Genomic DNA, 22421 nt, shown 5'->3' with positions numbered 1-22421 from the left:
CATACACAGAGAAGATCTTGAAAAGATTTTATATGGATAAGTCACATCCCTTGAGTACCCCAATGATCATAAGATCTTTGGATGTGAAAAAGGATCAATTCCGTCCTAAAGAAGAAAATGAAGATATCCTTGGTTCAGAAGTACCATATCTTAGTGCCATTGGAGCGCTAATGTATCTTGCTAATAATACGCGACCTGACATATCATTTGCAATGAATTTACTAGCAAGGTATAGTTCCTCTCCAACCAGAAGACATTGGAGTGGAATCAAACAAATCTTTCGATGTCTTCATGGAATGGTTGATTTGGGATTATTTTATCCCTATGGATCCAAGTCACAATTAGTTGGCTATGCAGATGCTGGATACCTGTCTGACCCACATAAAGGGAGATCTCAAACAGGATACCTGTTCAGATATGGTGGAACAGCTATATCATGGAGGTCCACGAAATAGACAATTACTGTAACATCCTCTAATCATGCTGAAATACTAGCGATACATGAAGCTAGTCGCGAGTGTTTTTGGCTGAGGAGTGTGATCCAATATATTCTATCATCATGTGGACTGATTGATAAGAAGATAGCTCCAACTGTCCTGTTTGAAGATAATATAGCATGTATTGCTCAACTTAAAGGCGGATACATCAAAGGTGATAGAACAAAGCATATTTCTCCCAAATTCTTCTTCACTCATGATCTTCAAAATCAAGGGACAATTGATGTCCAACAGATCCGCTCAAGTGACAATCTGGCAGATTTATTTACAAAGTCACTCCCAAAATCCTCCTTTGAAAGATTGGTACATGAGATTGGGATGCGCCGATTTCGAGACATCAACTGATGTCGACAAGAGGGGAAGACTGTACTCTTTTTTCCTTGGTCAGGTTTTTTCCCATTGGGTTTTTCTTGACAAGGTTTTTAATGAGGCAGTCCCCATCACTAAAGGATATTGTACTCTTTTTCCTTCACTAAGGTTTTTTTTTTCCCACTGAGTTTTTCTTTAGTAAGGTTTTAACGAGGCAATAATCCTAAATGGTCATCCAAGGAGGAGTGTTGTGATAAGATTTGTTACGTGGATGCCTATTTATGATGGGCGATGCAGTATTCTCAAAAAAGAATGCTTTTAATAAGTGTTTGAAAAAGTTAGCTCCTGTACCTATATAAATAGAGGCTCAAGCCTCTCACAGTAACACAATAATAAGAATATTAAAATATTTCTCACTCTCTCTCTTTCATACTATTCTCCTTCTTACATACTTTATAATATTATTAAATATATTAATTGATATAGTAGTTTTAGTGAATATTATTACTATAATTATCTAATTATATTTCTATATTTTATATTTATTACTTCTTCCTTATTTATTTAATTATTTTACAACAGTATGAATAATTTTTGGGTTAATCATTTGTTTTTTAGTGAGCTAGTAATTGACGATGTTATCCTTGTAAAAGCTTTTAAAAGACGAAAAGGAACAGATAGAATACACTGGCTGAAAAGTTAATGAGAGCCATAAAGATTATAGCTATTTTTCTTACTTTTTCTACCATTATTATTGTAACATGTGTCATCTCATGGTTCCTACTTATTAATGTTCAATAATAAAAGAATAATTTTATACATCTAAATTTTTTTGTTAACAAAATTTAATTAAGTTAGTCTTATTTTTTCTAAAGTTTTAATAATTTTTATTATTTATTTATTTATTTATTTTTGTAATCTTTTGTTTTTTTTATTGGATAAAGATTACAAAAATAAAAAAATAAATATAAATAATTAATAAATAAAAATTACAAAAATTTTAAAAAAATAAAAATTATCAACATAAAAATTATAAATAAAAAAATAATTAAGAATATATTTGTTTTTTATAAAAAAAAATTTATTGTTCTTTTTAAATATTATAAAAATATTTGATCATTTTTAATAATTTTAGTATTAAAGATTTTTTTAATAATTAAATCTTCCTAACGATCCTTTAAAATAATTTTTTTCTTTTTTTTGTTTATCATATATCAAACTCTACTTAAACATACTTACCCATAATATTAGAAACAATATTCTTTAATTATATTTTTTCATATATGCTTATTGCTTCCTTTAATTTGCATTCTGAATAAATTCTAAATACCTAGCCCACCTCCATTAACTCCAAAAAGAAAATTCTAAATACCTAGCCCAAATTGAATCATTTCAAAAGTCCCATGGCCCATCCCATTGGCTGCACTACAGCCTTCCAAGTTAGCTACATAGAAAGAGCCATTACTTTACACTAGCTTGAATATTGACGCCATCTCAAATTAAGGATAAGTATTATTTTGATCTTTAATGTTTAAGGTTGGAATCAAATTTATTCCCAATATTTTAAAATGGTATTAAAATCATCTTTTTTAATAAAATTTTTTTAAATAACAAAAATGATCCTTTTTTACCAGTTCATTGCTCTTCTTCTTCTTCTTCTATTAACAAAATTCAAGCTACAAATCCTTCTTCTTTCGTTAACAAAAGAATAAACTACCATTTCTATCCACGAAAGTTTTAAACACTGACAAATCTACCTACAAAAAAAAAAGAAATTACCGTTTGTACCCATAAAACATGAGTTTCATATAACAAAATTATCCAAATACTAAAAAGTTATTTTAAAACCCCAAATTACCCTTTTTCTAACCCTAATCTCAACCCCCTTCTTCCAAACCTCATCCATTCATTTATTCTTTTCAGAAATTTCACCACCTCCTTCACCAACACCACTACCATCTCTATCGCCACCAATTGTCAACCTCACCTTTCTCTTTCTCCACAGCCATAAACAACAACGATAGTGATGATCCTTTGCTTTTTGCAACCTTTACTTCCTGCAACTGCTCATCTGCTCTACGCCTTGCGTTCTTCTCCTCTTCTATCAAAAACACGCCGCCACTCATTCTTCTTCTCAACCACCTCCATTTCGATGACCACCACTCTTTCACTATCTCTTACCTCACCATTAAGTGCGGTTTCTTCCATGAAAACATTCTCAGAGCACATAAGCGCGTTCTCTTTGACACCCCATCAAGCCAGATTTTGTCATCTCTTCTTCAAAGCCCACGGTTTCTCACTCTCCCAAATCACTACTATTATGTGCAAGATTCCTGTGTTACTCACATGCGACCCCACTAAAGTGATCTTGCCAAAGTTTCAATTTTTAGCATCCAAAGCTACTTCTCTTTTTGATATTGTATTGAAAGTGATGGAGGAAGGGTGGTGATGGTAATGGCGGAAATAGAGTGTTGATAGGATTTGGGATTGGAGAAGTGATGATGAGAAGTAAAATTAAAAGTTAGAGTGAAGTTGTTGTAGTTTATGGCTGTGACAGTGGAGAAGGAGGAAGATGAGGCTGACGGTTGGTGACGATGGTAAAATTGATGAAAAGAATAAAGAGATGGTTGAAATTTGTAAGAGGGGTATTGAGATTAGGGTTAGGAAAAGGGTAATTTGGGATTTTTAGGTTATTTTTCAATGTTTGGATAATTTGGTCATATAAAATTTATCTTTTATGGGTACAAATGGTAATTTTTTTGTGACTAAATTTGTCAGGGTTTAAAACTTTCGTGGGTAGAAATGGTAGTTTACTCTTAACAAAATTTAAAATTATAAATTCTTAAATACAATTAACAAAACTCAAGATTGTGATGAACAAAAACAAGAATAAAAATTAAGAAATTAGAAATTGTGATGAACAACAACAACAATAGATTCAGATTTAAAAACAAAAACAAAAAGAATGAAAAAAATAACAGCATCCAGAAGCAATCCAGAAACAAAAACAAGAACAAAAATTATTCTTCAGATCTAACAACAATAAAAACATATTCAGATTTAAAAAAAAACAGAAAATGAAAAAAGTAACAGCAATCCAGAAACAAGAACATAACAAAAACAAGAATAAAGATTAGAGAAGGTGGTTGTAGTAGCAGCAGCGACGTAGGGAGGGGAACAGCTCGGCGACGACCTCCTTCAGCCTCGACGAAAACCACTACAGGATTTGTGATGAATTTAAAAATTAGGGATTATGATGAATTCGAAAATTAGGGATTGTGATAAATAAGAACAAGAATTAGAAACTTGAATCTTAACTTACCTGTGATGGTAGTGACGGTGGAGCTGCATGGTATTGGTGGCAATGAACCTGGATAGTGGAGAGTAGGGAGGGAAGGGGAAGGAAGCCGCGGCGGTGATGTTAGAAATGCTAGGAACACGACCACCACCACCACCACCTCCCCGACGACGAGGAGGAAGAAGAGGCGAGGGCAAGGGCTGGGTGCGGTGAGGCAAGGCGCGGCGCAGCGAGGCGAGGTCGAGGTGGAGGGCGTCGACGACCACGACGGCGACGGCGAGACTTTCTTCTCTCTTTCTCTCTCTCTCTCTGAGTCTCTGCTCTGAATTCTGCTTCTCTCTTCTTTGAATGTGAGTGAGAAGTGAAGAACAAAGAAGAGCCTTGCTTCTCTCTCTGTCTTCTGATATACCCAAGGGTAAAATCGTCCAAAAAGATGATTTTAATATTAAATAAAACGTTGGGAACGATTTTAAATCCAAAATAACGTTGGGGACAAATTTGATTCCGACCCTAAATATTAGGGACCAAAACAATACTTACTCCCTCAAATTAATGACAACTGCACACCCAATCATTCGGTAAGACCCTTACTATTCACCTCATCACATCGATTATCACACTATCTCCGTGTCTTTTAATTTTACCCATTTAAATATTTTACAATATATCTTAATGGATGAAAGGACTGACGTATTGAACTACCAGTATAGGAGCCAGCCTCACCAGAAACGCTTCCAATCTTTTATATATAATTATAAACAAACGTTACTCGAGGCAAATAAAAATTTGAACCATCAAAATAAGCGATAAACTCGAGATAATACTCAATTTGGTTCTTCAATTTGTACGTAAATCTTAATTTAGTCTTTAAAATATCAATTATCTCTATTTAGTCTCCAAAATTTGTGGATGTAACTCATCTTAGTCCCTGGGATAATTTTTGATGTACAAACGTTAATAAAATGCTGACATGGATAGCCAGATATTATGTTGGACTCCGTAAAATGTTGTTTTTATTTTGGCACTCAAATAATCCAAAAAAAAAATATGTTGTTATTGAAACTTTTTTTCTAAAACAATTGATCCAGTATTGTTTTTGAGTTGTTTGAATATCAAAACTAAAATGACATTGTTTTACAAATTTCAACATGGCATTAGTTCATTAGTTATTCATATCAGTGTTTTATTAACGTTTTTGTGTAAAAAATTATTCCAATAATTAATATAAATTACATTTACAAAATTAAAAACTAAAAAAATTAAAGTTAATTAAAATTTTAGGAACTAAATTGAGATATCTATATAAATTCAGAATTTAAATTGAGGATTAACTCTGATAAACTCAATCGGTGGGATATCATTATATTTAATATGCTACATAACCTGTGTAAATGAAATATCAACGGAAGAAATTAAAAATGAAATGAAATATTTCAAATTAAATAAATGTAACGATTACAACATGATACATGAACAATCTTTGGAAACAAATTATCATGTTGATATACGTAGGACGACAATTACGACCTAAAAAACCAAAAATAATAATCCTAAGAAACTAAATAAACATGCAATTAAATTTTATTAGCAATAATGTCAAGTGGATGGAGACTCACAAACAATTTATTTTTTGTTATATGAAATTGATAATGAATAATTATTAAATAATTTAATATATTTAACTAAATTATCATCTATAACCATCGCTTACTAATTTTATAAGAAAAACAACAAATTTCCACCGTAATGTCACGTAAACTCTAATACACTTGAAATCAAACATGTTAGTGCGGTGCCTAGCGTAAAAGAAATTATCCATATGATGAGAGTCAAAGATGATCATCATCAGCAAGTTGCTGCTGCAAGAACCATATGTTTTCATCAGTCCACAAATCAGCACCCCCGAAACCATTTTCCGGTTCAAATGGCGTGGATGATGACGTGGCTCCCTTTTCCGCATGCTCTGAAGAACCCCCACCACTTCCACTACCCATTAAACTGTAATAAGACACACAAGAATCAGAGACCGAAGAAGAGGCTTGGAATTGTTCACATCCTGAGAATGAAGAGCAAGATTTAGACGAAGCCATCGAAACTGAAGTGACAGGATTAACTATCTCGCGAGCTTGGGAGACGCACATGGTGGATCTTCCTTGGGCTTGAATCTGCTCAATAAGGCGCGGCATCCATACGTAGCGCAACGCGTCTCTGAACTGTTTGCTGTTGACGTCGCATTTTAGTTGCTTCGCCTGCTTCACCACTCTCGTTCTCCAGTAGTTCTTGATCTCGTTGTCTGTTCTTCCAGGCAATTGTTCTGCTATTTTCGACCACCTGATGATAAACACAATCATAATGGTTTGTTCATTCACATGGTAATCACATATCAATCAAATAAATTAGTTATATAATAATTAAGTACCTATTGCCCCATCGCGAATGGAGGTCAAGAATCAAGAGTTGTTCTTCGAGGGTGATGTTCCCACGTCTAACATTCGGACGCAAGTAATTTAACCATCTTAATCTGCAGCTTTTCCCGCTTCGTTTTAGACCTGCAATTCAATAATAAACACACTATTAATTAATCATATCAACCATATCCTTGTTTAAGACATGCATGGTGTGTATGATTCAGAACCCAAAAATGTAAATGCACACCAAAAATTAGCTATAATATTTATGTATAAATACATATGTTATTTAACTTATTTTAATGTACATGTGGCTTATTTGATCAACGATTTTTTAATAAAACTGTTGTGAATCACCAAAAGATTTTTAGTATAAATTTTTTATGAATAATGGTAAATATATGAATAATGCTTGCCTGCAGAGCGTGCAACAGAGTTCCAGTGTCCTTCACCATAGGTGGTGATATGGTTCAACAGAGCAGAATCCTCTTCCTCTGTCCATGGACCTTTTCTGATTTCCATATCTTCCTCGCTCCCATTTGTTACTGAAGAGCCACAATCCGATAAACTTCTCATGATCATGTGAACACTGCTTGTGTACTCCATCTCCATAAAACCACGCACTATCTTCTGAATTGCTTCAGAGAAAGAAACAAAGAAAGAAAGGGAAATATCTTAGCTTAGGATTTGTTGAGCACATGGAAGATATAAATGGTGATATATATAGATAGGGATGTGTAAGCTCTTAGGAGGCATTGGATTTAGGAGAATGTGCACTTCCAAGATAGAGTATTTGTCAAAACCAAGTTGGGGGGCTGCGAATTGAAAATTTTTTAATTGACTCAATGGGTCTAGAGTATTATTTTTCTCGTAGGTTTTGGCTGAGTCTTTGACCTTGCATTTGGGGCTGACCCGTTGACTTCTTATGACACGCTTCTAAACAAAAGTGAGCAATATAATAATAAGAAGATTTGTTTTTCCTTAATGTTGTCAAACTCGATCACACAGTGGGTTTTGCTGCAACACTCGGTCAACGTCCTAATTTTATCGATATCACGACATGGTTCAATGTAACCTAATTGTGTTTATAGTTCCGCCCCTACCTACTTTCTTATTCCTTGTAACCGTTTATAGTAACAGTTTGTGTTAATTGCAATGACAACTAATTTGTATATTCCTTGGTAAAAATTCACCTGCAGAAATTGTTAGAGAATAATTTGGCCAAATTTATTAACTCATTTAATAGTTTTAAATATAAACTTTATATGAAAATAATTACTTGTGAATTTTCACTATATTCTTATTTTTAATTAATTCGTTCAACGAGTTTCAATTGGAAATCTATCTCTTTCCAATAAGAGTGTGTTATTGATAAATATTTTTGCATTAGTGCTTAGGACTGCACATGAATCGGATAATATCCGCATATCCGCGGTAATTATTCACATCCGATTCGAATTTTACGGATATTATTCGATCCACACTATGATAGGATCTAATTGCGGATTTGGCAATGATATCTGTGGATCCGATCCGCAAATTCGCATATCCGCCATCTCATATAAATAGCATAGTTTAAGAAAGTAAACCCCAATGTGATATGAATTTTAGTGTGTTATTTTATGAATTTTATAATATCTTGTTTTTAATTTTTTATGTTGTACTTCAACTTAGAATAATTAAACTTAAATCTTGTGTTATTATTTTGTTTTTGTTATTCAAGAGAACTTTTATTGATAATATTTTAGAAGTAAATAGGCTTAAACAAGTGAAAAATGAATTTTCTGGATATTTTTTTTTGTAAAAACAGCCAAACAAAATCTTAAAATAGTTTTTTTTTGAATTATGCGGATATACCCGATATCCGATCCGATCCGATCCGCGATCGGATCCAGCCTGAAAAAATGTGGATATCATATCCGATCCGATCCGATAAGTACCCATCGAATAGAATTTTAGGCTATATCCAATCCGATCCGATCCGTGTGCAGCCCTAATAGTGCTACATAATAAACTTTTTTAATAATAAGTCTAATTAAATTAGTCTTTATTTATTAGCACAAAATAATTTTCCAACAAAAATTATTAATACACATTCTGCTAATTTTTTTTCCTTTTCTATTGTGTTTTTCTTTTTTTCAGGATTCACATTGAAAGCACTTTGATTTACTCATATCTTTGTTTTGATGGTTGAGTGTTGCCGTTGATACCAATTCATGCACATGTTCTACCAATCTGTCAAGAATCATATGGAGAACAAAGGCCAGTAAATATTCCCAATCTCATTTCATCAAGGGCAATGAAAGAAGAAGATGAAATTTTTTTATAATTAAGAATGAACAGAGTAAATTCGTAATACACCAAAAAATTGTGTTTCTTTATCCTTATTTCTTTTTAAAAAATTCTATGTTTAAGTAAAAAAATTGTGTTTAAGTAAAAAACTTGTATTTATGTAAAAAAATTCTGCATTTTCTTCTTGTGTTTGTTTTTTAAAATTTTTGTATTTATCATAAAAAAATTTACATATTCTAGTAAAAAATTACCATGTTGTCTTCATATAATTCTTTTCAAAAGTTTCCATGTTCAGATCAAAATATTTATGTGCTTACCTTAAAAGTTTTGGACATTTTTTTATACATTTTCTTCTTTTACTACAAGAAAAATATTGAGTACAATCGAATTTATCGTCATCCTGGAGTTGACGGTATATACAATGTTGGAAACTGTTTACCGGTAGGTTTTCTGTCGGTATTTTCAATGGATTTGTCGAGACTGAGTTGATGAGTACTATCGGATTAATCCAACGATAACTTTGGTGCCATTTCATGTATTTAGGAGCCAAGTTACCGTTAGAGTAATTCGTTGGTAAATCCTACAGTAGTTTTATTTTTATTTTTTATTTTTGGACACAGTTAAGCCACAATTAGTAATCAAATTAAAAATCTTGTTAACAAATTGTTAGATGATATCTAAAATTAGTAAAAATCAACAAATTATTTTATTAAAAATAAATAGTTTAAATACAATAAAATGTCACAGAAGTAGAATACAATGAAATAGACAAACAAAAAAAATAAAACCTTAACCCCTACAGATCCCAGTAATCTTCGTCGTTGTGGTCCCCCTACTAAGGCGGCGGAGTAGGTGCTGACGTCGGTGCCCCACCAGCAGCGTTATCACTGGAACCAGCAGCGCTATTGCCTCTAGCGCACATCTGCTGGTTGTACTCCTCCATCTACTCTCGCAATCAATCTAGCTGCTCCAGCTTCTTCGTTAGGTCCGAGCTTATGGCAACGGCTCCTCCCACGCGTGCAAGAAGGTAATTGTACCTTTGCTCAGACTGCTCCGCTTGCTAGTGAAGCTCCTGTGTCAACTTCTGCACCTCCTCCCTCAAGTCGACAACTTCCTGGAGATCGGTAGGGCTGGTGGCAGATGAAGAGGCAGAGGAAGCCGCCAACGCAGAGGAGTGGAGGCCATTGGCGAAGAATGACCCCAACTTGAAGCAACGATTCTTGTGGGGTTCAAAGGTGGTCTCGCGCCAAATCCTATCAGGATCTACCACTGAGGTCTCGGAGCCGGCTTCGTCGTTTCCACTAAGTGGCTGAGATTGCTGAGTCGTGGTCTCCAACCTCTTCATGTAATCCTCCTGTGTCATACACATTGTGATTAGGATAACAGTTAAATAATTGACTTTCAACCAAATAAATTTGAAAGTTATAATTAATTTAAACACACATAATGGGTCACAGACTGCTCGTCAGCATATCTCTCCTTGTTGGCCTTCAAGGTATGGGTATACTTGAAGGTCTTCGCCAGGTTGCCTCACGATCCAACGACTTTGACCACAAAATATATTAACCAATAAAATAAATAAACAAATTAAACAACTAATTCAAATGACTATTAAAAAATCAAACAATGACAAAATTCTTACCAGTCTGCTCTTCGTCTTCAAGAAAGTCGTCGACCCACCCGTATACTTCGATGACCTGGGAGAAGCCCTGTGAGCGACGTTCGTCAGACGGCGATGCTTGAACCCCTCATCATTTCTAAAGTGGGCCTCTAGTTCCTTCTTGATGGATGGACGAACCCAGCTCGTTAGGTGGTCGCGTCCCTGACGAACGTCGCTCATCATCTGTTGAAGTCGTTTAGCTGCCCGGTGATCGAAGATCTTCCTGATCATGAGATTATGTTCTGCATCCCATATGAATTTCAACTGTACAAAGTGATTCAACAATATTAGTTAGTCGAAATAAAATACAGTTCAAATATAGTTAATTAATTCAACATTATTGGGTTCTTACCGTCCACTTCTGAAACCATCGCTTTGGTATCAGCCAGGATCTTCGTGTAGCTTGGCCACGGGTGGTCGTACATTGACGTAATGACCTCAGTGATCTCCTGTACACAAGCATTGAGGTTTGGTGCAAACCTATCAGAGAAAAAAACCTAACATTAACAAACACATAGAAATACATAAACTTAAGAATAACAAACTTAAGATTAAAAAATTGTATGTACTCACGACTGCATGCCATCAGGCCAAATCCTTAGACGGATGATAAGCAGTGGTGGAGAGGCATCCTGCTGGGGGACATTAGAGGAATCACCCAATGTGGGATTTGTTGTTGGCATGGTTGTCAAACTCGCAAGTTAACTCGTAAACTCGTACGAGTTTACGAGTTTAGGTAGTGGAATCGAGTTAACTCGGATACAAACTCGTTTTTGGGTAGACTCGGGTAGACTCGGCTAGACTCGGACAAAATCGCTTAAACTCGCGAGTTTGAGAGCGAGTCAGCGAGTTTGAATTCGGTTCTCATTTTCGCCAAAACGGCGTCGTTTTAAGGGAAAAAAAAACCAGCAACTACAGCTACCCATCACTAACCCAGTAACCCTAATTTGAAACGGCGCAAACTACTCCAAGCCCTCACTCAGTCACTCTCTTCTCCAACATTCGCCGAATCGCCACCACCACCATCCACCATTGTCTGCACCACCATGCCAGAGGCCGGACGGATCCTTCGCCTGTTGCCTCGCCTAACCAGTTTTCCTGGTGGAGTCGTCAGTTGTGGTAGATCGCCGACACCGCCCACCAGCCCACCACCCCCATCGTTCATGTCCTCACTTCCTCGGTTAAGCTGAAGGCTGAGCTGGTGAAGGTTCCTCGTGCTACATCGCCGACACTAGCCCACCAGCCACGTCGGAGAACTCGACGATTCACGGCACGCTGTTCATCGCCCCTGTTCTGCGTTCGTCGGCCGTCGCCCCTGGTCTGCGATCTACTTCCACTTTGTTCATCCCCCTTCTGCTTCGGCATGGTGTTCATCCCCCTTCAGCTTCACTGCGTTCGCGGTTCGTCTCCCCTGTTCGTCGCCCCTATTCTGCACTACCGATCTGCTTCATTCTGCCCCTATTCTCCAAGGTAATTTCTTTAAACAAATTTAAATATTAACAATTTTGTTAATTTGGTATGAAATCTGCAATTTTAGTTCTGAACTTCTGATATTAAACTTCTGATTTTAGTTTAGTTTAAATCATACACAGAATTGGTTAATGAGATTTGATATGATGGGAAAAAAATTAAACTGATGTTGCTTCATGCTTTAATAAGTTAGTAATGTATAAAAAAAACTAAAATGTGTGGTTTACTACTTTACTGGTTGTCTGGTTTAATTAATTTTTTTTTTCTAAACTACTGATATGTGATATCAATAGATAATACTAGGTTGATTGGTTCTGGATTAGTGGACTTGTTAGTTGTTAGACGTTAATGTTAAACTGTTAGTTATTTAGTTAGTGGATCAATTGGCAATTGAAGGCTGAAATCTGAATGTTATTTATCAACTGAATCTGAATCTGAAATCTGAATTTAGTTAGTGGAATAGTGGATAATTTGAATCTGAATTTATTATTTGGGTTGTTGATTTTTAGGGATAAAAATATAAAATGTCTGAGAATGTTGCAGGGACAGGGTCTTCACTTCCTAGTATTCCTAGACCAACATGTGAATGATGATGTTGATTTTGTTGGCCGTGTTGAACCTAAGCTTGAAAGAAACGATGAATCTGATGAAGATGGTGAAGATGATGATGTTGATGTCATGTAAGATGAAGATATTGGAGATTTGAGTTTTAGATTTTATTTTTTTGTTTTCTTTTGTTTTTTGGTTGTATCTTAACTCTTATGAAGCTTTGATTGTGTGATTGTGTGTTATATGTTGAACTAGATACATACTTGTGAAGGATTTAAATGTGTGATTTAGAGTACTTGTTGTAACTTGTAATTGTAATATTATGTTAATTTATTATGTGTTTTGATGTTGAAATTGTTAAGTTTGAATGTCTATATCTGAGTAAATATATATATTATACATGATATATATATTTTTTTATAAAAAATGTATAACAGATAAACTCGTACGAGTCTACGAGTCGAGTCTAGGTCAGCTCTACGAGTTTACCTAGACTCGCGAGTTTGACAACCTTGATTGTTGGATCTGCAGAGGGCGTAGCAAAAGGAGGCACATAAGCCTTAAACTCATCTAAACAAGGAACCTTCATGATTCAAATTCAAAGCAATAAGATGTGACATGCATAAATCCAATGCAAAAATGATACGCAAAACTTAAAAGTAGATTTACAAAAAGCAAAACTGATTATTAAATGATTAATCAAACCATGAAACCAATTATTGAACATTAACATATCTTATGTCATAGATAATTAGAGAATTAAATAAAAGCTTATCAATCAGAACTATCTAATATAAGTGTACATCAGTTGTTTCTGTTCCGATGTTCAATTATTCTTCCCATAATATTCGGTTGATGACAATAAATTATTTGGTTCAATAAAAAATGCTAATTATCAGTTGATCAAAGCTAACAACTAACAAGATCTCTTTTTCAGTTCATCACAATCAGTCAGTGGAACAACAATGCTAAAATAGAAAGATCAGATAGGGAAAAGTTAAGAGGCCTTGTAATAATGAGAACATGGGTGGCCAAAAATGTAAAAGATTCAAGATCTGATCAATAGAGAAATATATTCAAGAACATAAAAACAGTGTGAGAAATGCTAAAGTGTACTGTGTAAGAGCACAATCATTAAAGAAAACTAGCAAAGACAATAACTAAATCATACGTATTCTACATGTGCAGTTTTTATAAGACTATTAAGCACTATTAACCTTTTGACCTAGTCTAATGAGTATAATTTATAGTCTAAAATACCTTTTAAATACGAGAGAGGTATGAAGTCTAATTAACAATAAGAATTAGACAAAGATTAGTTATAAGCTTATTACTGTTTTTTAATAGTAAGTATAAACTAATCTAACGGACGGAAAGAAATTAAATGTCATAGTCAAAAAGTGGGAATTATTACTCATATCCATCAATCATATCATATCTTTCAAATAAAATCCACAATATAACAGCCTGTTATTAATTTGCAAGCATAGTCATAATCATAGTTAAATTATAATCTACGTATTAGTTCATGTCACTACAAGAAATAGTGTAATTATCAACGCCAAAAATCGACGGCAAGATTTTCGTCGATATTTGTCGACGGCTTGTCGTCGATAAAATGAAAAATTATTAAAAATAAAATAATAAAATCGACGACAATGTCGTCTATTATTTTAGTAACCTTTACCATTATCGTCACATGGCCGACGAGATAGTGGGAGATAATTTTTTTTCTTTAAATCGACGGACTGGTTGTCTATTTTAATAATTATAATATCGACGATTTTCGTCGTCGATAAATTTAAATGATAGAGCTCTTCTCTTAAAATTGGATAAGTGGTGTAGATTTATTATATAAAATAGACGGTTAAGGTGTCGATTTTTATTTTAATTAAAATCGACAAAAATTACCGTCGATTTTTATCAACAAAATGTTACTCCCACGTTTGCTTTCCGACTCCTCTGTTGCAGTCAATTCCCCAAATATAAAATAGACAGTTAAAGTGTCGATTTTTTTTAACTAAAATCGACAACATTATTAACAATTTTTGTTTTAACTAAAATCGACAGAGTTACCGTCGATTTTGTTTTAACTAAAATTGACAAAGTTACCGTCGATTTTTATCACCAAAATATTATACCCGCATTTACTACCCACCTCCCTCATTTCAACCAATTTTCCAGATATTAACCCATTATATAAAATAGACGGTCAAGATGTTGATTTTTATTTTAACTAAAATCGACAATTTTACCGTCGATTTTTATCAACAAAATACTATGCCCGCGTTTACTACCCGCCTCGCTCATTTCAGTCAATTTCCCAAACTTTCAGAGAATGAGAGTTCATAGTGAGGCTGTTTCTTCCTCTCCAACGCCTGAGAGTAGAGACAAGAGACGGAGTCACCGGAGAGAGGCAGAGAGCAGATCAGCAGATCTTCTTCTTCTTCGATGCCTGAGAAAACCCGCCGTCCTCCGCCGAAGAGCAAAGCTCTTCTTCTTCTTCTTCGCCTCCGCCACCGTGCCATCCTCATAAGTTCCTCTCTCTCGCTCTCTCTCGCGTGCTCTCTCTCTCTCTCTCTCTCTCTCTCTCTCTCTCTCTCACATTGTGATTTGTGAATCTGCATGTAAGTTTTTCTTCTTCCACAGACTTGTCGTTGCAACGTCTTTGTCGGTCCCCGTTGCTGTGAGCCCGTCGCCAGATTCTGTCGCCGTCGTAACTTCTTGTACATTCCTCTCCGTGTCTCTGATTATTAGATTTATTTTTGCAATTTTTGTATCTAATATTTTCATAATAAAATTCTAAATTTGCGTTTGTTAATAACAATCGCATCAATATTACTAAAACCTAGTTAGCATAATCAATTCATCACATTACTTCAACTCAATTAGTTTGACACATTATTTTTACAATGTGATTACACTAGTTTGTGGTTTAGTGTTTGGTTGTAGGAGAAAGCTCAATTTCTAGATATGCTCTTGTTACTATAAAATGGTGTTCTGATCATAAATTTTTGTGCCATGCTTGTGATTTGGGGTTGTGGATTGATCTCTCTTTTTCTCTGCTTAAGTCAGGTCCATTCTCTCTTTTCCTCTCTCTTTCTCTCTTCCAATGATTGTTACTTAAGTGTCCGTCACTTTTTCCTGGTCCATTTGCTTGGTTTCAATTTAATTTGGTTCATGAAGTTTTGATGTTTTCAACTAATTAATGTGTGCAAAGGCTCATAGTAAGTGTTGACCGTTTGGAAATTGGTTCAGGATTTGAACTTCAGAGATTTTGACAATGGCAGCCAATGCTTCTAATGGAACAGCAAAGCAACCTCCTCAGCCATCTCCCTTGCGCTTCTCCAAGTTCTTTCAGGTCATCTCTCACATGATATTCTGTTATTTCATATTATTCTAAGGTTGTTTTGATTCATGCAAGCTTCAGAATTTGATAATTCTAATTCCTTTTCTTTAACTAATGATCTTATTTCATTTTCCACATGGTTGCTATTCTTCCAATTTTGACTTTTAAATTGTTTTAGGAATTATAGTTGGCAGTGTTTGTTTCTGATAAAGTTCCAAACATTGTTATGGGAGATCCTGGGAGATTCAGACAAATAATAAAAAATCTTGTTGGCAACTCGGTTAAAGGAAGTGTATTTGTGGATGTGGACTTTGGTCTAGGTGTTGGAGGATATGATCTTGAGAGGTAATAAGTATCATGTTGATTTATATCTTTCAAATATTGGTACTTAAATGTTTAATTGAATAGGAAATGGAAACAGTTTTTTGTTGTTTTCGGTGATGATTTTGTGATTTCATTTGAATTTGATATGTGACAGTGGTTCAACGGTTGTGGCTTGTGGGAAGTTATTGGGTGAGTTGAGAAAGCATGGGAAATGGAAATAGGCAGGGGAGGAGGAAGAAGATGAGGAGTTTGAAGAACATGATGCAGTGCATGTGCTCAGGGGAGCAGTTGAGACGAGAAGGAAGCATGGATGAGATGGCAGTTCCTTCGTCATCGGATTCTCTGGAGTACTTGGCTTGTTAAGAATCCTAATTTACAAGGTACACACATTGATTAGTTATTGGGATTTTTCATATTGAGCTGAGAAATCGGGATAGGCTGAAAAATGTTTCTCATGGTGCAGGTATATGTGGATGGAACAACTACCATGTCTACTCATGAAAGGAAAGCTAGCATTAGAGAATTCTATGGTATTTGTTCCTCTATTTTGTTGTATGATAAGTTGTTTTGCATCTTTCTGTCAGTTAATTTGGCTGATTTGTTGAGTTTTTGCATTGATCAGCGGTAATTTATCCATCTTTGTTACAACTTCAGAAAGGAATTACAGATTCAGAGGATAAGAAACAGAAGGCTGTTTGTATGGAGAGGTATTGAAAAAGAGACGATGAGGATCATCAACAATATTCTGATATAGACATTGAAAGAGAAGAAGAATGTGGAATATGCATGGAAGTGAATAGTAAGATTGTGTTGCCTAACTGCATCCATGCTATGTGCCTGAAATGTTACCGTGAATGGTACTCACTCTTTCTTGGTTGCTACTGCATCATGATTCTTTGTACTTCTCCATCAATATATTTTTGTAGTTGAATGTTATTTTAGCACATCATTATTATGATGATACATGAGATTGAAAAAGACCAAACATGAAAGGCATACAAATTAAGCTAATTAATTAAGCAACATGATGCAGAACTAGTACTACTTATTTTTGAGTCAGATACTAATAATTAAAAATCTATTAGGAGGTGAAAATGGTGCATTTGACAAGACCATTCTCGTTGCACTCTGGACACCTAACGAAGAAGAAGTGATCATCCTCATGAGCGTGAATAGTGCTGAGTTTGCGGCTTCAACTGCACAAAGAGCAAATAGAGAACCTGAAATTGTTGTAACCAAGACAAGGGCAGTGATCATGATCGGTAGTGATAGTGGGAGCGCCTTCTAGAAGGTTCCTAAGGCAGCCGAGCTCATGCAAGGCAAGAACCTCGTCAGCGCCACCAATGCAGGTTCCTTTGATGAAGAGCTTGGGAGGGATGGTGACTTTGCCGCCAAATAGGTTCCACAACTCATCCCTGTAGTCCATGTGAAGGGACACATCCCTCTCATCAAACTTCACTCGGAGGCTTCTCAGAAGGAACATGATTCTGTTGCAGTCTTGAAATGTTTTCCTTATCCCTCTCATGCTCATCGTGTACAGAATGATCCAATGCTTTCCTCTTTCTTCTTCTTTCATGTCCAATTTCAGGTTATTTAATAGATTATAAAGTCTCACAGATTTAAAGTCATCACTTCTGAATTATGATGCTCAATTTCTTTTTACTTTTGACTAATTTAATTTAGCTTTTCGAATTATCTCTAAAAATATAATATCCAATGATAAAGTCATCACAAATTTAAAGTCATCACAGCTAAATGTTTTGTTCTGTTTTGAATATTTTGTATTATTAGTGGATTGCAATTTAAACGAATATAAGTCTAAGTTTAGTTATTTATTTTGTCTTGAATCTTTATATTAGAGGATTATTTATTATTTTGATAAGTTTGTAAATTTATTATCTAATATTTAAAAGTTTATTTGTATTAATTGTTTACTATTTTATTTCTATATTTAAAAGTTTATTTGCATTAATTGTTTATTATTTTTTAAATAGAAAAAAATAATTAAAACATATAACTATTAAAATCGACGGCAGAGTTGTCGCTTTTTAAGTTTAAAATAGACAAAAAAAAAATATAGACACAGAATTTGTTGGTATCTAAATGATTAAATCGACGGCAATTGTGTCGATTTTATTAAATCAAATATCGATGGCAACGTCGTCGATTTTCTTAAGCATATTATAGATGAAAACGTTGTCGATTTCATTGAATCAAATATCGACGAAAATGACGTTGATTTTATATAATAATATCGATGGCAACGTTGTCGATTTTAATAAGAAGTTAAAATTTCCAAACTCATATTATAGACAAAAACGCTGTCGATTTTATTAAATTATTATCGACGGTTAGGCAAGCCGTCGATTTTATTAGAATTTTGAAAAATCGACAAGCTTAATAGCGACTACCTCCGCCGTCCATTTTGCCATCAAATTTTAATATTATCGACGGCTTAGCCGTCGATTTGGCCGTCGATTTTAACGATGTTTCTTGTAGTGTGTCATTATTATCAATTTCATGTAGCTCCACCTCTTGAGTACAAAAAATGATAACTTCCATCGCTATTCTTAATTTCTTATAATTTATAGTCTTATACACACAAAATACCAAGGAGTATAATTTATAAGTATTTAAATAGCTTACCAATCATAGAAAACAATAAGAATTTTAGAAAAATAGTAGAACAATAGCAGAACAAACAGCATAACAATATAAAAATTAGATTTAAAATAATAAAAATTAGTAGGAATGTCACTAACTTGAACTTGGTGGACGACGACTCAGTTGGACCTGGCGGCGGATGACGAAGCTGACGACGCGAAGAATAGCCCTCGTTGGCGGTGAAAAGAGCGGTGGCTGCAACGAAGACTAGGGTTCACAACGGCTGCTTCAATGGAGACGTCGCGCCATCGCGGCGAACGGGAGGTGCAAGGAGAGGGGGGAGCATCGGCGGCGGCAGTGGGGCTGACGGCGGTGGCAGGGTTGAGACGCAACTAGAGAGAGAAAGGGAGAAGAGAGGCTAGTGAGAGAGAGTAGTTTCGAATTGAAGGGGGAGAGGAGTTCGTGCTTTGAATTTTAGGGCTCATTAGTCGGATTTATCGGTGGATAAATCTGACGGTAAATCATTGCGGATGACTAGAACGCAACGTTTCACTAAAATAGGTTAAACCCGCCAGTAAACCCCATGCAACATTTCACGCCTATTTTCTCAACTTTCCCTCCAGGTATTATTGGCAAATTTACTGACGAAAACTGAAATCCACCGATAACGATTTAGCCCAACGAATTTCACGTCAAAACCATCAGTGAAACCGACGCTAATATACGAAGCTAAATCCGACAATACTCGATATTTTTCTTGTACTGTTCTTCTACTCTCAATCTTCTCTTTTAATTTATTTCTTACGAATTTTTCTATTCATGGTATTTAGTGGTTGTTTCTCCTTCTTCCTTTCCTTCATAGCATTTTCTTCTATTCAAGTGTGTATATATTGCAGGACGGGTTTTTATGGCATTTTATGTAGTGACTAAGCATTGACTTTTTTATTTGTTGTTTGAGATTATATGACTCTTGTTTAGATGCTGTTTATAGTCTTATAATTTATGCGTGACTTGTTTATAGGATTTCACTACCCTTCAAAAAGCTTTATAAAAATTATTAAAATTAGAGATAATTTAATTAAATATAATTTAAAAATATTAGAGATAATTTAATCAAATGTAACTTATTAAAATTATTTTAAAAATATTATTTATTAATTAATTTTAAATAAGTGTTTTAATTTAAAATTAGGGATAATTTAATTATTTTTTTAGTTCATAAAATTAAACAAAAAATTTTAATCTTTTAAATTAAATTATCAAATTTTTTTATTTTTAATTACTAAAATTTTAAATTTTAAATAAAAAATACCGCATTATTATGAAATTTATATGAGTCCAAAATAATTTTAAATTTAAAATATCGTCAATTTGACTTAAATATTTTTAGTGAAAAAACTTTTTAAATATAAAATCCTAAACAAATATAATAAATCATAAATAACTAATTATTTTTATTTTCAAAAATTTGAGGTCATATATATATATATATATATATATATATATATATATATATATATATATATATATATATATATATATATATAAGAGATATGCTATTTTGCAGTGAGTCTGTATATATGATAAATGAATGACCACTTTAAAATATTTTATGACTTTTTAGTTTAATCTAAATTATTTATGTAAAATATTTAATAGCTCATATAAATTTGACCCGTATGTTCTAATATATTTGTTAGTATTATTTACTAAATTTAATTATATATATATATATATATTTCTTAATCTATTTCTATACATAAGTATTGATTATTTCTTGTATCAATATAGTTCAATTATTAAAAATTTTTTATTCAATTTTTTAGCTATACCAAACAATTTACGGCTAGAGCTCAATCCGATTAATTTTTTTGTTTTTTTATTAACATTAGAAAAATTTCAATTTTTTTTGGGATGAGCAATTAAAAAAATAATATTAGCTAAAAAAATACTTTTAAGTTAATCGGGTTACTTTTTTTAGGTGGCTAGTCAAATTTTAGGTCGGGTCCACAAAAAAACAAAAAATGTACTAGCTCATTTGAAAAAAAAAGGCATCCGTTTGGCTCTCGTTTAAAATTGCTTTAGATTAGTGACAAAATTGTGACAAAATATTTTAGCGTGCTTGACAAATTTGCTTCAAATTTTTTATGAATTTACCATGGATTTATATAGAGGTTAGTGGTTAGTAGCAACATGAAATAAGGACAGAATAAGGACTAACGTTTTTTCTGACAATTTTCTAGCAACATGAAATAAGCGAGAAAAGTTTATCAATTGTTAAACGGTCGCTAATTTCTCACTAAATAAGCTTTTGATTAGTGACTCAATTGCGACCAATTACTTCTAAAAATTTCTCGATTAGCTTTAGATTTATTATAACTCGACGACGGATTTCGAACGAGATTAGCGAGTAATTTGCTACAAAATAGGTAGGATATAGCTTTTGCTTTGTGACAAGATTGCAGTTGCCAAGTCGCTCGCTAAATTAAACTTGCGACAACTTAGCGACAAATGTATTTCGCCCACTAATCAGCGACTTGAAATCAGCGAACGAAGTGTGTCAGTTGTTAAACGATCGCAAATTTCTCGCTACTTAGGTCATAGGGGCTCAATACCCATATTTCCACTTTAGCAACTAATTAGTAAGGAACACTTCCCTAGCTAAATGATTTATCTGTTGCGACGAGTGACGGAGGAAAAATGTCGGTAAAGATTTTCACAAAAATTTTTGCGTTGCAAGTATAGTCTAAATCGACAATTAAACCTCAATCAGTATTTAAATTGTTTGCCACTTAAGCAAACCCAATAAAAGTAACCGAAGTATTAAATCTCGGGTCGTCTCTCAAAGAATTGCTAGGAAGTGTAGTTATTATTGGTTATGAGAAAGTATATTTTTGGATTTTTGAAATAAGGAACAAGTAATGTAAAATAACAAGGAAATAAAATAACAACTAAGAAAAGTCCTAGCAAGGATTGAGAATCGGAATTCTTATCCTCATTATCAATGTCAATTGTGACGGCAATTGCAAATTGCACTCACTTAGTTAACCTCTAACAATTGAAGGAAAGTCAAGTGAGTAAATCAACTTGAGTTCACAAGTCCTAATCAAAGACTAGAGTTAGTGAAGCTTAAGTCAACTAGCAACTTTCAAGCACCAATCAACAAAAGACTTTTGATAATTCAAGAGTCTCCAAATTACTCAATCTAAGCTAAGAATACAAAAAGCTAATTTAAAATCCAACTAAGCATTTTATCAAACACTTGGAAGGCACAAAATAAAAGCATAGAAAATTAATAAGGGATAATAAAATCTAAACAACCAATTGCAAGGAATCAATAACAACAAATAAAGAAAGAAGCAATAAATACGAAATACTTCAAATTGCATTAAAAAGGAAATTGAATCTAACATGAAGAGTTCATAAACTAAATTGGTTGGAGAATAAATAAATCAACAAGACAAGATAAATAAACTAAAGTACTAGAACAAATAAAAGTAGAAGAATACTAAATTAAAGTGAAGTAGAAATCTGAATTTGAGGAAAGCTAAACCTAAAAATCCTAAAACCTAGAGCGAGGAGAGAGCCTCTCTTTTTAGAAAACTACATCTAAACCTAATAATTGTCAATGAATGTGTGAATGAATGAATCCCCCCTTCCA

At 33.8% G+C, this 22421-nt stretch overlaps 2 protein-coding genes across 2 annotated transcripts; both read right to left on the bottom strand.

Moving 5' to 3' along the window:
- Positions 1 to 5716: 5716 nt before the first annotated feature.
- LOC112779638 (transcription factor MYB78) lies at positions 5717 to 7223 on the bottom strand. The gene is made up of 3 exons (XM_025823969.3): positions 6929 to 7223; positions 6524 to 6653; positions 5717 to 6435 (listed from the first exon to the last, which is right to left on the bottom strand). Exons 1-3 carry the CDS (start codon positions 7122 to 7124, stop codon positions 5934 to 5936), a joined length of 828 nt encoding a protein of 275 aa, XP_025679754.1. The 5' UTR covers positions 7125 to 7223; the 3' UTR covers positions 5717 to 5933.
- Positions 7224 to 17237: 10014 nt separating this feature from the next.
- LOC112778118 (uncharacterized protein At5g39865-like) lies at positions 17238 to 17687 on the bottom strand. The gene is made up of 2 exons (XM_025822482.1): positions 17377 to 17687; positions 17238 to 17292 (listed from the first exon to the last, which is right to left on the bottom strand). The coding sequence occupies exons 1-2, from the start codon at positions 17685 to 17687 to the stop codon at positions 17238 to 17240; spliced, it is 366 nt and encodes a 121-aa protein (XP_025678267.1).
- Positions 17688 to 22421: the final 4734 nt, after the last annotated feature.

Source organism: Arachis hypogaea, chromosome 19 (assembly GCF_003086295.3).
Source record: "Arachis hypogaea cultivar Tifrunner chromosome 19, arahy.Tifrunner.gnm2.J5K5, whole genome shotgun sequence".
In the NCBI taxonomy this organism is placed as follows: Eukaryota; Viridiplantae; Streptophyta; class Magnoliopsida; order Fabales; family Fabaceae; genus Arachis; species Arachis hypogaea.
The sequence above is the reverse complement of the archived record's forward strand: the minus strand, read 5'-3'. Positions and strand labels throughout refer to the sequence as shown.